The sequence below is a fragment of the Peromyscus leucopus genome, chromosome 15 (assembly GCF_004664715.2).
Source record: "Peromyscus leucopus breed LL Stock chromosome 15, UCI_PerLeu_2.1, whole genome shotgun sequence".
In the NCBI taxonomy this organism is placed as follows: domain Eukaryota; kingdom Metazoa; phylum Chordata; class Mammalia; order Rodentia; family Cricetidae; genus Peromyscus; species Peromyscus leucopus.
This window is the reverse complement of record NC_051076.1, coordinates 5,506,883-5,522,690: the sequence shown is the minus strand read 5'-3', so window position 1 is coordinate 5,522,690 and position 15,808 is coordinate 5,506,883. Positions and strand designations below refer to the sequence as shown.

The 15,808-nt window shown below is 39.1% G+C and overlaps 1 protein-coding gene across 10 annotated transcripts in view; it reads right to left on the bottom strand.

Moving 5' to 3' along the window:
* Nucleotides 1-960: 960 nt before the first annotated feature.
* Syt14 (synaptotagmin 14) overlaps nt 961-15,808 on the bottom strand; it is a 167,236-nt gene continuing 152,388 nt past the window's right edge. For 8 of the 10 annotated variants that reach the window (XM_028882835.2, XM_028882826.2, XM_028882832.2 and 5 more), the window contains 3 exons: nt 11,318-11,507; nt 8,587-8,643; nt 961-7,360 (listed from right to left, as the gene is read on the bottom strand). In XM_028882835.2, coding sequence (XP_028738668.1) covers nt 7,047-7,360; nt 8,587-8,643; nt 11,318-11,507 — 561 coding nt within the window. In that variant the 3' untranslated portion in view covers nt 961-7,046. The remainder of the gene's footprint in view (nt 7,361-8,586; nt 8,644-11,317; nt 11,508-15,808) is intronic. The other 2 variants (XM_028882834.2, XM_028882825.2) reach the window with 1 other exon arrangement.

Here is a 15,808-nt window from a genome sequence, read left to right as displayed (position 1 = left end):
AAAAAGGAAAAGAAAAAAAAAAAAACCCAGACCTAGTAGGTATTGGTGCTCCACTATCTCAAAATGCCAAAGAAAAAGGAAAGGCTGGGGCTGGAGAGATGGCTCAGAGGTTAAGAGCACTGACTGCTCTTCCAGAGTCCTGAGTTCAATTCCGAGCAACCACATGGTGGCTCACAACCATCTGTAATGAGATCTGGTGCCCTCTTCTGGCCTGTAGTCTTACATGCTGTATACATAATTAATAAATCTTAAAAAAAAAAGAAAGAAAAGAAAAAACGAAAGGCTGGTCAATTGATGGAACTCAGGATTCAAAGACAATCAAACAGAAATGAGGTGATGTAGCAACTTGAATTTCTGTCAGACTGAAGCACCAAATGCTTGAGTGTTTGTTAAACAGGTTGTTATCGTCCTGGAAACAAAACAGACTCGGTAATGTAGCATGTAAAGAACCTAAACACAAGGTCTGTGGTAGACAATATACTTTATACTGCTGCCTTTACAAAAAGGACTTGCTAACAGGAATCCAATGACAGGCTCACATCCAAGGAAAGACAAAGCTAGGTTATGGGATCCATGCCACATTCCAGCTGAGGAGTCCAGCCTGTTAAAGCACTTATTCCACTCTTGATTTATAACAACTTTCAAGGAATCATTTTAAAATGTTTGCTTGGCGTCTTCTTTTCTTTGGAGGTCAGATTTGACTCACAGTGAAAAAAAATATGATCCAAATATTTTGACAACAGTATTTGATAGCATATGTGATTCTTTTCAAACCTGATCTTGGGGACATGCAGATCCACTTGTGTATGTAACTGACATTAGCCCATTTTGCCTAATAGTCATGTTAACACTTGGATGGGAGTGCGAATTTGGGATGAGTTTTATGTATCATCATGGGAGAAGTGGGATGTTTATCCTTCCACGAGAGTGCTAAAACGTTTACATAAATGTGAAGAAAAGTAACTTTTAATGCACACAAAAATTTATTCTCTGGAAAATTGAACTGCCATTAAAATCTCCTTGGACTGGTGTAATTTTAACATTTTTACACACAAGTCAGCAATTTCTTTATGTAATACAATTATACAAAAGGAAAAAGGCACCGCGATAGTCGGTGTAGAGAGTACAAAAGAAGGTATGAGAGTTAAAGGCAACGGACGCACAGCGCAACTCCAGCGACACGAAGGTGGTTCAGCCGTTCACTCTACAAAATGATGGCTCACACAGTTGTCAGCTTCTATTTTTGATCAAGTGCATATAAATATGTGACAACAACACAGCACTGCTGATGACCGACCACATGGACGTACTATGTACATGAGCGAAGTTCACTCATGGGTGAGAGTCACTAGCAAACGTGTTAGAGACAGCTGAGACCAAAGGAAACACCAATAGGCAGCACACTTCTTCAGGTTGGTTGAGACAATTCTGCTCACAGAGCAGTTAAATGTCATCATTCGGTTACACCTATTATTAGAAAAATAAGTAAGAAAGCTCCGTAGAAACTAGACTATTAAGGAAGCTTCTTGCCTCAAAAACTGAAAGAAAGGGGAGGAAGAAAGAGAGGGGATACTGAGTAAAAAGATCCATCGATTGAGTTTTTTTCTATAAAAATTACATTATTTTGAGAAGCAAAGTCTCAGGGCAGAAGTACCAAGCAGTGATGAACCTCTTGAGTTTTAGAAAAAGACTAGGTCCCAACACTTACCAGACTCTTAAAACTCATGACTCAAGCACTGGGAACAGTTCTGATACACTATCTTATTTTGGAAGTCAGGTACAAGTCCAGCCCACTTGCTGGGACATGGCAGTCACTGCCAGCTAAGGCAAAAGCTGTCCCCTCTGTATCAGCTTTAAAGTGCCTCAGAATTGCTATACTGTTTTCACCAGAAAGTTATTGTAATAAAACTATGTAGAAACAGAATAAATAAAGTTTTAAACTACGTTACTATTATAGTTTTTCTCTTGATAAACTCAAATTATTTGGGACACATTTCTCTCTCTGCCTGAAATAACATTTCAATACCATGTCAGCATACTTGTCGAAGATGCCAGTGCATTACAGGACATATCAGTGTCCTCAGTTATTTATCCAACAAAACTGCCAAAATGTCATCCTCACTTTTAAAAAGGCCTTCCTCTAACTTTATGGTATTAGCTTCAGTTTTGTATTTTTGGAAATCATTTTCTTAAAGCAACTTCAGAGAGATCAGAAAGAGAGACTATGATACAATGGCCTAAGATTCTTCATTCCCAAGAAGCTGGGAATGAAGCTTGCAATTACCTGGAAACTACAAATCTTACCACTTCCACACTAAGACTTAATCTCTGGGTACTGAAACTGCTGCCAACAATTACAGATAAGAAACAAAGTATTATATCCCAGTACTGCCCAGGTAGGATTTCCTGGGAAGCTCATTCAGACCTAGACTCTCAGGCTTTCCTCTACACCAAATGGAACAGAATCTCCAGATAGAACCTAGAGAGAAATCTTAGGTACATTACAAATTAGGAGCCACTGTCTGTGGATTTTTGGGAGTTTGTTGCGAGTCCAACCCATGTTTTCTCATCTTCTAGTAGTACTGCTGAATTCACAGTTTACTTTCCTACTCAACCCCAGTGCCCTGCACACACCTTTCTCTACACCTTGTATCTTATGAAAAGACATCATCCAATGCCAGTCTCAAGAGAACACAAGATCATGAAGGAAGACTTGTGCATCCAACTTGTAGCCCCTACAACAGCACATGGCACACAGCTGGGATTCTTACACATATATATTAAACAGAGAAAAGGAAACCCAGTCAGTGAACAAGGCTCACAACAGAAGACTTTCACAACAGTAGTGCTGATTCTATCAGAGATTTCATTCACCAGCATTTGTTCTGTGCCTCCTATTAGCAAATGGGCTCCTAAAGTCTCTAGAACATAGCAATTACTAACAACGAAGGAGAGGGAAGCTAGGTGTGAGTTTTGTCTAATATTAATGAACTTTAACAAAAGAACATGAACATGCACAGGAAGGCAGCAGTCTCTCCTCTACTCTGATATGACAGGTTAGCAGATAGTCTGTCATTTCACAGGGTAGAAAGGTGTATACAGATAATGAAAATACCTTGGTCAAGAAGAACAACTGAATTGATATATTTTCAGAATCAAGTACAATGTAGACACTGTACAAATCTCAAGTCCTTAAAAACAAAAATCACCCCAATTATGATACCAAAGTACTATTTGTGTCCTGAGAGGGCAAGCCTCCTTGACTGTCTTTTTGCTTTCTAAGCTCTACTCTTATCTCTGCCATTCAGATAAGCTGGGCAGGACCTGCCCAGTACAATGCTGCTCTTTTCACCCATGATAAAGAGGGTGAAGATGCAATGTGCATGAGTGGGCTTGGAGTGATCCCAGTTCTACTGTGGTTTACTTAAAAGAGCGGCACCCTTAGGGGGACAGCTCAGCTTCTCCAGACAACAGCTTCTTCACAGATTAAAAACACTGGTGATGTTACTTGCCTCTTATATGTTGTGAGAGTCAAATAAAACAATAAATTATTGTCTCAGTTCCTTACTAAGTTGTAGCCGTAACCATCATCAGTATTGCAGCTTTGGAGGGCACAAGTGATGTTTTAAGTGCTATACTGCAAGCCTCACCTTCTTTCAGTATCAGACTGGCTGGTGACAATGACACAGATGGCCACTTTCAACTGACAGATGAAGAGGAAGAAATGGATTATAAAGAAGGTAAGACAAAGAAACTTATAACAACTAGCAATGCGAATTTTTTCTATGAATTCTCCAGTCTATGGAGCTAAATGGCAGCTTTCTGCAAATGAACTTTGTGTCCTGTCTATTGATACTTGAACAAGAATTTTGAGAAACTGGTTGGTGACCACTGGCCTTCTACCACTTATACTTCAAAAGCTCACCTATTTCTTAGTTTCCTTAAAAAGCTGTGATATCATTTTTATTCCTCATTGTCAAGAACAGCCTGGACTCTGTTTCTGCTTGCCTATTGATGCAAGTTAGACTCCCAAGCACTGGTCATGCTCCCAGCTTAGGGAAGAAGCTGTAATATAATACACAGAGCTGTGTTGTACACAGATCAGATCAGACCCCCTACCAACACCCAACTTCACAGCAGCAGCATAATCATTCAGACAGTTTAAGTATTTTTCTTTTTCTTAAAACATGGTCTAATGAATTACTTTTGTTAGTGAACACAACACTACTGAGAATTCATTAATGTGCATTAAGATAATATGCAATCGTATTTCAAATCAAAGGCAGCTTGTACTTAGGCTCCAAAATTACAGAAGCTTCTGAGAGGTCAGACAATACTGTACTCCTGGACAGCAATCAACAGCCACATTGGGGAGGCTGAAAATACCCCATATTCCAGTCAACTGTTGAGTCTGGACATTTCATTTGATTTTAGCACAACAGTAAGAGTGTAGACTGTCGTTTTCAAGTTCCCAAGACAACATCTGTGGCCCAGATAATTCGGGGGAAGTATTTGTGTTAAGTCACAGGAGAGAAAAGGATGCATATTTGTGTATATGTGGCAGAATGGCAGCATCTAGCTCCAAACCTAATATCACATTTAGAAATTTTACAGAGGAGAAAAAAGCAGTCCATGACCTGGAGAAATGCCTCTCTATTCAGTTACGTGAAAAGGCAAGGCACCTTCACCTTTGCATGTGCACAGCTTGTTGTGTGGTGTGTGCAGTTATGTGCACACATACAATTTATAATCATTGAGGACTTGGAAAATGGGATGGAGGGAGGGCTGTTCCTGATGTTAAAAAAAGACTGAGATCATTTCCAGGCCATACATGGAATGACACACCAGACACCCTTGAGGATCTTTGGGGGTACACACAGTTCTGGGCAGTCTCCAGAAAGGAGATTTAACAAATAACAGGTTTTCCTCTCCACACAGTGAAAGCACCAAGCTGGTCTTATAGTGTCCAACTGAACTTTGTTACAAAGAAGACCAGTGACTTTATTAAGAAGACAGCAGTTGTTAGCCATGCAGGTGATTGTTTCAAAGCCAGCAAAAGCTACCTGTAGCATGGAATGCCTGTACCCAATCTTCAGTGTAACCTATAGCCTTCTTCACATTTTGCCTTACTATGTTATTCATTCAATAACTTAAAAAAAGAACTATTTTGCTTCTTGTTCATGGTTTAATTTCTAACCTGACTCACTTTATTTAAAACAACAACAACAACAACTAAACCAAAAACCAATCCTGGGAAGCTCCCTAATAGAATGATAGAAGGACTTTTTTTTTTTTTGGTTGTGAACCTAGCCTTTAAGTGGTTGAGCCCACTCCCTGGCCCTGACACTTATGAATGCAACTTTTTTTTTTTTTCACTCTGTAGTCCAGGATGGTCTGGAACTACATAGCCCAGGCTAGCCTCAAACTCACAGCAATCCTTCTGCCTCAGCCTCCCAAGTGCTAGGATTACAGAGATGAGCCACCATGCTAGGCTCTGAAATTTCTGCTTTTAAACTAACTCCACACTTCCTATTTGTATTTTTTTTTCCTCTTAAAATGCTGTGTTTGAAAGCATAGAGATGCCTTCTTTTAAGCTAAAAATGTAGAAGTTCATGGTCTTGTGTGTGTGTGTTTAAGGCCTTTCATACTGCCACATTTTAATAAATCAGTGTGTGGCTCTGCTAGTATGGTACTGATGAGTTCTAGTTCACAGTAACAGTCCAGAGTGCTCAGCTGGGATTGGAACCGTGATACAGCTTTTCACTAATTGGTAAATAATACATTTTTGTCTAGTTTAACTAGAAATGAGAGAGAGCAAAAAGAAAATAATTTTATGTACACAAACATACTCTAGTACAGTATATGCATAAAATTTTATGTTATGTAAGAAGAAAAATTAGAATAGCTTATATTATATCCAATTGGCCTATGGTTTCTAAATGTGAAAACAAGACAGGAAAGTGCTCAGTCACAAGTAGGCCAGCACAGTGCACAGTCTCACACACTGCAGAGCAGGGCAACGACGTGGCATTTCCCAGGACCTTCACATCTATGAGTGCTGAAGTCCAAATTTGCAAATACGGCTTCCCAGCTGTGTAAGCAAGGTCAACTTGCATGAAAAGGCACAGAGTGACATCATGCTGAAGACGTCACAAAACACAGCACAAATCACTAGAGCACAAGGGATTCCAGAATGATCTTAACTGGATTAAAGCTGAAAACCACAAAGAAATGGTAGTGAGTGAGGACTCCAGGAGTTTCTGTTTTGGTGCTACCTGCTTTACTCCTGTTGAAGACTGGACAATGAACAGATAGTCAAAATTCCTTTTAACTAGAATGTCTTCCATTTTCAACAGCTATCTACAGTGTCTGCCACTTCACACAGCTGTAAAAACTGACCACTGAAAGAATTCCAAATGAGAGCTTTGCTCTACCATTTTCTACACTAGAACACATAGTGTACAAAGGGCTTGAACATAAAGTTTCTGCAGTACAGTCAGAAAATTTCATAAGGGACTAATGGGACATGGTCTCTTTGGATCAGAAAAAAGAAAGAAATAAAGAAATAAACTTCAAAGAAACCAGCCTTACACTTCCCTTCAGGGAATTTTGCACTTGGGTTTAGAACTATAAAGAAAGGCTGAGGCACAGAGAACATATCTGCAATGAAACTGTCATCAGTGTGAATAACCTTGAGATATGACTGTGATCACTGAGATCTGCCCAAGGACTGGCCATCATAATGCTTTGTGGATAGCATGTGGGTGATGATACATACTGCTGCAATGGAAATTCTGGTTTTAAAATCACAATCTCCATGAGATTCCTAGCTCTTTCACTAAATAAACTTTGAATCAAAAGCTGTTGTTCAGTCTCTGGAGGACTGCTGAGCACTACTGACATCTCCCCCCCTCAGCTCAGCACTGGACAGTCCTTCCTTTTGCAAGGGTGAAGCACTGTGGCAGGGTGCTGACAGGACTCTCCAGGGATGGCTCCTCTGATGGCGACCAGGAAACAATGGCAGTGCCGGCTTACAGCTGCCTTCCTCAGGACTCCAGCAGGGCATGCCACCTGCACACTTGTTGTCCCTTGGACTCCTTCATTGCAGTCCAGTGTCTGAGCTCCTCCTCCCCAGAGCTGTTCAGACCTAAGGAAATCCAGCCTATCATCTCCTTTCTTTTCATGCTGCGCTTGTTATACACAGACAGTATCAGAGTCACATCGGAAAGTTGAAACAAGGCCACTTGAAAAACAAAAGTTTCCTTGTACACCGGGTTTGGCTGCCCTCTGCGGGTGGATGTCTTGCATTTGGACATCTCTTGGCCCATGGAATTCAGCAGTGTTAACTTAACATATGTATCTGAAGGAAGAAAACCAACACACCACAAATATCATTTGAAATAAACTGACAATTTTCTTATGATAAATGCCACCATTAGGTAGCCACACTTTATAAGGATATGGTGTATACCATGTTTGATGGAAACTGAACTAACTCAATTTTGATGTTAATGCTTATTAAATACATAACAAGTATAGAGAATGCTAAGTTGGATGAAAATACTTTGATAGTAGTAACGGCTTAGCTTCACTGTTTCTAGGAATGGAATTTAAAGGTATACCTCATAATCCTTCCTTCACCCTCCCACCCCTCACTGGCCTCCCACAACCTCCCCTGCCCATCACCACCCTATTTCACTCCACTAAGCAGGACATCATAGCATTAATAGACACTTAGCAAGCTCAATTAGCCACAACACTACAGCATTCCACTGTTTTCAGAGAGTAGGAATAAACAAACAAATAGAAATGAAGGCAGATGGAGGAGAAAGGAGGAAGACAAGAATGCAAAGGTGACACTGAAACAGCTTAAGATGAAATGTCAAAAAAATCTCTGCATGGATGTGGTTTTTAAATATATATCGAAAACATTTAAGGGCCCAAATGAAGCCAAATGCTTTAAGGGGTCAACGTTTAGCAAACCAAATAAAACTTTCTTCCAGTTTCATGCAAGAGTACATTTAATGTGCTTTTTTGGGGGGTGTGAGGGGTAGTTAAATACTATTGGGTTTCTTTCAGGCATAATTTAATGTAAAATTTTAAGAATGATATTTAATTATTTTCATCAATTACAAAAACACTGGCATGATGTTTAGTGTACAAAGTGAAATGTAACATTTCAAGGCCTTTTTATATGGGAGATATAGTCTCTCTTTAAAAGACTTTTCAAGTCTGTTAGACTCATGCAAATGATCTCAGCATGTTGATCCATCATGTGTACTTCATATCAAAATTTCAAAGATAATTGCAAAGTTCTCATGAGATATCTATTTCTATCATAAATCAAAATACAAAGAAATAAAAAAAACTTTTATCTTAAAAAGTTTTGCTCATTTGTTGATATTCTGAATACCACCATCCATAATCAGAGATAAAGTCTAAGTTAGTTTTGTTTAAAATACCACAGATAAAAATGTGCATTGTTTTGGAAACCAACATGGTGGACAGTCTCACTGCTGGCAAGTTTTAGGGCATTTCGTTTTTGCATGAAAAGACAACATCCAATTAGCCTCTACAGGAACTCACCTCGGATTATATAAACCTGTCCACCTATCAAGTGTTTTAGACAACAGAACAGTCCATCTGACAACAGGGGGTGGAAAGCAGTAAAAGAAATAATGACCAGATGTCAATCGTTGGGTGAAAGAGGGTCAAAGGTCAGAATTAAAGAGGAAAACTGCACTTGAGTGGAAAAACACAAAACTTTAGCATTCTAATTCAAGTAGAGGGTTGAACAAAGGGCTGTTTTATAAATTTCATGGAATGAAAAAAATTTAACATCACTGTGTAATCTTAAACAAAAATTACACTGTTTTAAGAGGGGGACATATTTATAATGGTATCTTCTTGGTCTAAAGCACATTGAACATATAGAATCATGCAAATTATCAGGCTATAAAAGATCAAATACAATCATTATAGGATCACTATTATTGTGTTACATTTTAATTTTACTCATGCAATATTTAGTATTTCAAATAGTCTGATTACTTCCAATATAGTCAAGAACTGAATTGTGCAAAATGAAATTTGACTGTCAGAATATTTGCTCTTGTGGGTTGCTCCTGTTTCTTGTGGAGGGGGTGGGGCGGGGAATCTGAGATTACCTGGTTTACAGCAGTTCACAGCTTAGACCCTGAGTATCAATGATGTATGATCTTACAGTTTAGGACATAATGACACAATTGTCTTCAATTTTGCTTTGCAGATATCTTACACGTCTTTTATAAATGCTTTACCTTCATATCATTATTTTAAAAGTTGGCTTTATTTACTTACTAGTGACTTCCTAGCTAACATCACTAATCAACTTGAGGCTGAAGATCTCATTCTAAAGTAATGCCAACTGCTGTCAGTCACCCTTTTGCCCCAAGGACAGACTCCATGTTGTAGGTGCCCAACATTCTTAATATGTTTACTATCTCACCTTGCCTTGTGCTCCTTTCGCTCTGACTCCCTGCTCTCTATTTCTATATCACACTATCATTTCATTCTGCTACTTTTTGACATGTCCAATTAAGTATTTGTCAAAATTTATTGAACTGCCAGCTTAAGCGTTAGGCACAGACTAATGCCTGTCTCCTGGTGCAATGTTACACTGTCTTTGGGTCTGTGTTTTGTAGTCAGGCAAGCACAGCTGTGGTTGTCATGGCCTCACAAGCTCACATGTCCAGCTGCAAACCTCATTCAGGTTCTCTCCAGTCCTTGGTGGGGAGATTCTTAGTGTGTCTGCATGAAGACAATCAAGTCAGACTCCCCAGCCTGCTTGTTCTTAGCATGTTCTTTTACACACTCAGTTTTCCTTTTGAAATGAGAAAGTGGATGGTACTAATTCTACTTTTATGTACCTCTGTCAGATCTGATTCTCACAATCACTCTGTTAAGAGACAGAAACTTAACTTTACCTATTAAGAAACAGACTTGTAGGGTCAGGCCATTTGTCTATGGAGATTATAATTTTTCTCCTTAGATTTTTCTTTTAAATTTTTTAATTACTATTTTATGTGTATGGACATTTAGCCTGCATGTATGTCTGTTCACCATGTGTGTATCTGGTACCTGCAAAGGCCATAAAAATGAACTGGATTCCCTGGAACTAGAGTTATAGATGGTTGTGAGCTACCTTTCAGGTACTGGGAATTGAACCTGAGTTCTCTGGAAGAATAACCAGGGCTCTTCACTGCTGAGCTATCTCCTTAGCCTTGCCCTCCAGACTTCTCAATTTAGGGACAGATGTATTCTATGATGTATGACGTAAGCTTTCCAACATTTCTTGGCACAAACAATTATTTTTTTATGATGTCTCACCTGCACTAAACAATGAATTTTTATGGCATTTAAAAAGTTCCCCTCTGCCTGGCACCCTGATTAGAGTATATTAAGGATGTCTGTGGGAAATCTGTAAACAAATTTAAGCTATTAATCATTCACAATTTCCTTTCAGAGTTTTAGTCCAGAGGAGTTGTTCTGTCCCCATTGAGATCTGGCTCACAGACATCAACAGTTCTGGAGTGGGGGAGGGACAGTTTCTCTGCATTCCCAAACCTACTCCTATGTCAGTAGACGGAGAGAGGGCAGAGGAGAGGACACAGTCAGAGCACACAGATGCCCTTCGCTCCCACTCAGTTCACCTAGGGCAAGCGCTGTCTTGACTTCATTTGTACAGGGAAGGAAAGGGCCTGCTGACTGTGTAAGGTGATGGTTTTTGTGTGTGTTTGTTTTTTGTTTTTGTGTGGTGCTGATGCTAAAACCTAGGCCTATACATGCTAAGTACATGCTGTATCACTCAACTATATATATCTTTAACACCTATAATTTCAAAGAAGGAGAAAATACTTTCTTCATGAGGTGTTAACAGTAAAAGAAGGGAAATACAGAAGTAGATACATTAGTTCAGAGTACTGCACACAGACAGAAAACACAACATTAATCTTTAGCTAACAAAAGCTACATTACTTTTCTTAAATACTGTGAATAGTAGTTACTTTTTAAGACCCTGTAACTTTTTCTGGCATTAAAAGATAATGGCTATAGCAGGGATAAATTATTCTTCAGACACTATGAAAACTTAAAATTCCTGTCACCATACAATTAATATTTTGAATTTCACATTTTCTACTTCCCAAATGACTGGAAACAGAAAACATAAAACAGATTGGCTGATGATTCAGTGTTTCATTTTGATTGGTTAAGACTAAAATGATGCTTGTCCCCTAAATGCAGAAAGCATTAGGATAAAAATCTTTCTTTCACTCACTGGGTGGTCTGTTTGCTGCCAGGTTTTTGAAGTGGCTGCCTTTGATGACTTCTGCGGACAGTCTTCCAGTGGTGGCGTTGTAAAGGAGCCCAATAAGGATCTCTGGAACGGAGCCGTGCTCCAGAGATTGACAGGAGGATGTGCTTTCACCACAGGAGACCTCTGACAAGCTCACCTGTGAGTCACAGCCCTGTAGAGCAAATGTGAAACTGTTACAGTACTTTACAAAACACAGATTACAAAACGTATTGTTGGCTGGGTGTGGTGGTGTGTGCCTTTATTTCCAGAACTCAGGATGCAGAGGCAGGTGGATCTCTCTGGTCTACACAACGAGTTGCAGGACAGTCAGAGCTACAGTGAGACCCTGTCTCAAACACCACCACCGACAACTACAACAAACAAGAGAAATAAAATGGCAATGCTGTACGTATTGAAATTACATCATGAAAAAGGGTGCAGGTGCACACCATACTCCCAAACACTCAATTAAAAAGTCTGCAGACATTTTAGTCAAGTAATAGATCAAGAAATTTTCATATTACTGCATATTTGTAGGCAAATCAGAGACACTTCTTTTAAAATTCTATTTATTGTGTGCCTGTGCACATGCACATACAAATGCACATGGCCAATATGTATTGAAAGTTACAGAGCAGCTACCAGGGCTGGTCTCTCTTTCCATCATGTGGTTCCAGGGATTGAATGAAAGTCATCAGAGTTGGCAGCAAGAGCCTTTACCCACTGAGCCATCTCAACAACAAGTTTCTTCAACTTATGCATGGTAATGAGGTATTTCCTGAAGCTAAAAGATTATTTTCTAAAGAGTTATCAACCTCAAAACATAGGCCATTCTTGGCTACACAGGTGGCTTACATGAGACCTGGCCTCAAAAAATCTTATAACTTATTTCCCTTTTGAAACTGTCACCACCATGGTGGAAATCACAGCCAGTGAAAGTCCTAGTCTTTTCTTTTTTTGTTTTTTTGTTTTTCGAGACAGGGTTTCCCTATGTAGCTTTGTGCCTTTCCTGGAACTCACTTGGTAGCCCAGGCTGGCCTTGAACTCACGGAGATCCGCCTGGCTCTGCCTCCTGAGTGCTGGGATTAAAGGCGTGCGCCACCACCACCTGGCAGAAAGTCCTAGTCTTAATAAACAACAATAAAATAATTAGTCATCATAATTTAGACGAGGAGTGGGTAAGATTGTCCACTAGATAATCAAATACAAAGGAAATTTGAACAAATTCACAGAAGAACTGCAGTTGCACAAAAGTAAAATTTGAAAATATTCACATTGTAAACATATCAGCAACACACCTGAAAATGAAATTTATAAAAAACAGCATTTGCCGGGAGGTGGTGGTGCATGCCTTTAATCCCAGCACTTGGGAGGCAGAGCCAGGCGGATCTCTGTGAATTCGAGGCCAGCCTGGGCTACCAAGTGAGTTCCAGGAAAGGCACAAAGCTACACAGAGAAACTCGAAGAAAAAAAAAAGTAGCATTTATAGACTTGGGTATGGTGGCTCATGCCTGCACCCCAGCACTGCCGAGGAGGCTGAAGAAGGCAGACTACAAACTTCAGACTAGCATGGTCTACACAGTGAGTTCTGTGGTAGGCAAGGCTATATTGTGAGATCTTGTCTCAAACAAACAAACAAACAAACAAACAAACTAGAAGCAAAAGCATTTGCTACAGCATAAAACATAAAATATCTAGAATAAATATAATAAATGACATGCTAGCCTGCAAGGATTCTGCAGAAAACATGAGCATTGCTGAGAAAATGAAAAGTACTCTACCAGATAAGCTCAGCAAATGTGTTAGAGGGCTGGTTTACAACATTCTCCCCTTATCATCTATAGATTAAATGTAATTCCAATAAAAATCTCAACAGATTTCTTTGTTTTTACTTGGCTTCATTAGCAATCAAGGGAATGGAAGTTTAAATCCAGGGATGACAATAAACAGATGAGCAAAAAGAATACCTAGTGTGGTGTGGACATAGAGAAGGGGGAACTGTCCCTTCCTTGATGGGAGTGTAAGCAGATGCTACTTTCAAAAATGCCAAAGATACATATCCCTGGCTTTGCAATCCTAATATATATATCCTATATATCTGAAATCTGGATGAAATGGATACATTCTTAGAAAATGACATTACACACACACACACACACACACACACACACACACACACTGAAGATGTATGCAGTATCACCAAGACAAGAAGGAATAATACCCAGAGAGACACTCCTCACCCCAGACCCAAATGGCAGAACAGACAGATTTTTAGTAAGCTCATACAGTGGTGTACCTCATAGCAGTAAAAACCATTATAATGTTACAAGTGTAATTGAAATGTTGGCCCTAGAAGGTCATCCATTAACGTAATTCCATGTGTGCATTAAAAACAAGCCCAAACCAAACAACCTAGAGGACAGCTAGCAAACTAAACCTAGTGCTTCATTAGTATGATGGGTGGTAAGACAAAAAAAAGCAAGAAAGTGATTAATATACATGCAAATTGTGGTTAATTCTAGAGGGGTGTGATAGACCATCCCAGGGCAATGGCTTTGTTTTTATTTTACCTGTATATATTTGTGATAAATCAGTGATATCATTTTTTTTAAACCCATTTTGAAGTGTACTGAGTTTTCATAAGAAAAAAGTTTTAGAAAGGATTGCTTGATATAAGGAAACACACACACACACACACACACACACACCACACACACACACACACACAAATGGTAAAATAAATACTCAGAATTTTATTTGAAGATTCCCAAAGAAATCCCATGAGTTAGAATAACAGAAATAGAGGAAGGAAATAATGGATGAAAAGATGAAAGAAAGGAAGACAGGAAGGGAGGGAGTAAAGAAGGAAGGGATGGAGGGAGGAGGATAAGAGGAAGGCTAGTCCATATAACAATGTCATTACAGAAATTTTAAATTTCAAGCCATCTCTCTCTAAGCCAGAGAGATGCCTCAGCTGGTAGAGACTTGTGTATGGGAGCTCAGTAACCTGACTTTGATTCATGAACCCTATATGGTGGCAGGAGAGAATGACTTGACAGTTGCCCACTGGTCACCAAACGTGCACTGCAGCAAACCCACACACAACTGTACACACACACACACACACACACACTAAATTTTTTAACCCTAAATTTTTTAATGTTTTGGATAAATCTTCAAATTTAAATCTACTCTTGGCTATGTAAGTGACAGAAAAGAATGAGCACATATCTGAACTAATTGGTCTAGCCTTCAGGAAGATAAAATACCATTTTTTAAATATACCTCAAAATTACAGAGTAGGAGGCAAAAGGAATATATACCTTATATTCCTAAATCATGGGTAAAGCCCCCATGGTTGGATGTGTTTTTCTGACAGTTGGAGAAGAAAATACAATTTTAGTTTCAATCAGGCTATATCATCACTTCTGAAAATGGTGTCAAAAAACATGCTTGAACACACTTGCTGAATTTGTTACACTAGGCTGCATCTGTTACACCCGCAGCATCTGTTAGAACAAAATGTGAACCTAATAGGAAATGTGAACCTATAGCTGCCTGTCAGCCTGACCACAATGTCACCAGAAATGCTTCTGAAGGAGACAAACACCTCTCTGGCCATGTTATTGCCTTGAAAATTCCTATTGCTGAGCCCAACAGGATGAGTGGTAAGATCCTCAATGATCGCATTTTATTTGAGTCAGCCTTAGTGTAACACAACAGCACTTACATCACAAAAAAAGCTGTACTCTATAAGAGTTCATTCTGCATTCCACCTTAGAGAAAGTGGTAAGTTGATGGCTTCTGTGTCAGTGCCTATCTGAGATGGGGAGTTTCCAAGGAGCCCAGTGAGACTGAAAAATGGAGAAGCAGCACATAAAGTGAGGGGCAAGAGCAGACTTCACACTGCTTCTCCTTCATTCTACCTTTGGTAATCTCTATAGACCCTGTCATGAATTTAGAACAGGGCTTTGCCTAGGTGCCAGTAACTGTAGGTGATTAACCCAGAGCCACTCAAATTTGAACCAATACTAAGCTGATGTAAATGAATGGTACCATAGGCTCCCAAAAGTCAAAAATTCCCCATCTTGCATAAGACTTTATTTTTAATATTTCCTCTTCTTCCTGGAGCTTTTTTTTTGCCAGAGGGTGAAGGATTATTATCAGTTCTGTGAGGAGAGAAAAAAAAATCTTAAAATTTCAGATAGATGAGCGAACTCTATAAAGTATTAACTTTATCCAGAATCAATGCCCATGGCTTTAATGGTGCTTATATAGGTTTAAATCAAGTAAACATTTAGAATAGTCATTTGATGAACAATACAATTCCTACATACTGGGCTTCTCATTGACACTAAGTAGATTCTAGCTTACTTGTAACTACTTACACTCAAAATTTTAAAGTTGAAACTGAACTGTATAATAATTAATGTAAATTTGAATAATCTCTGTTGAATTTATTCTCACTATGGC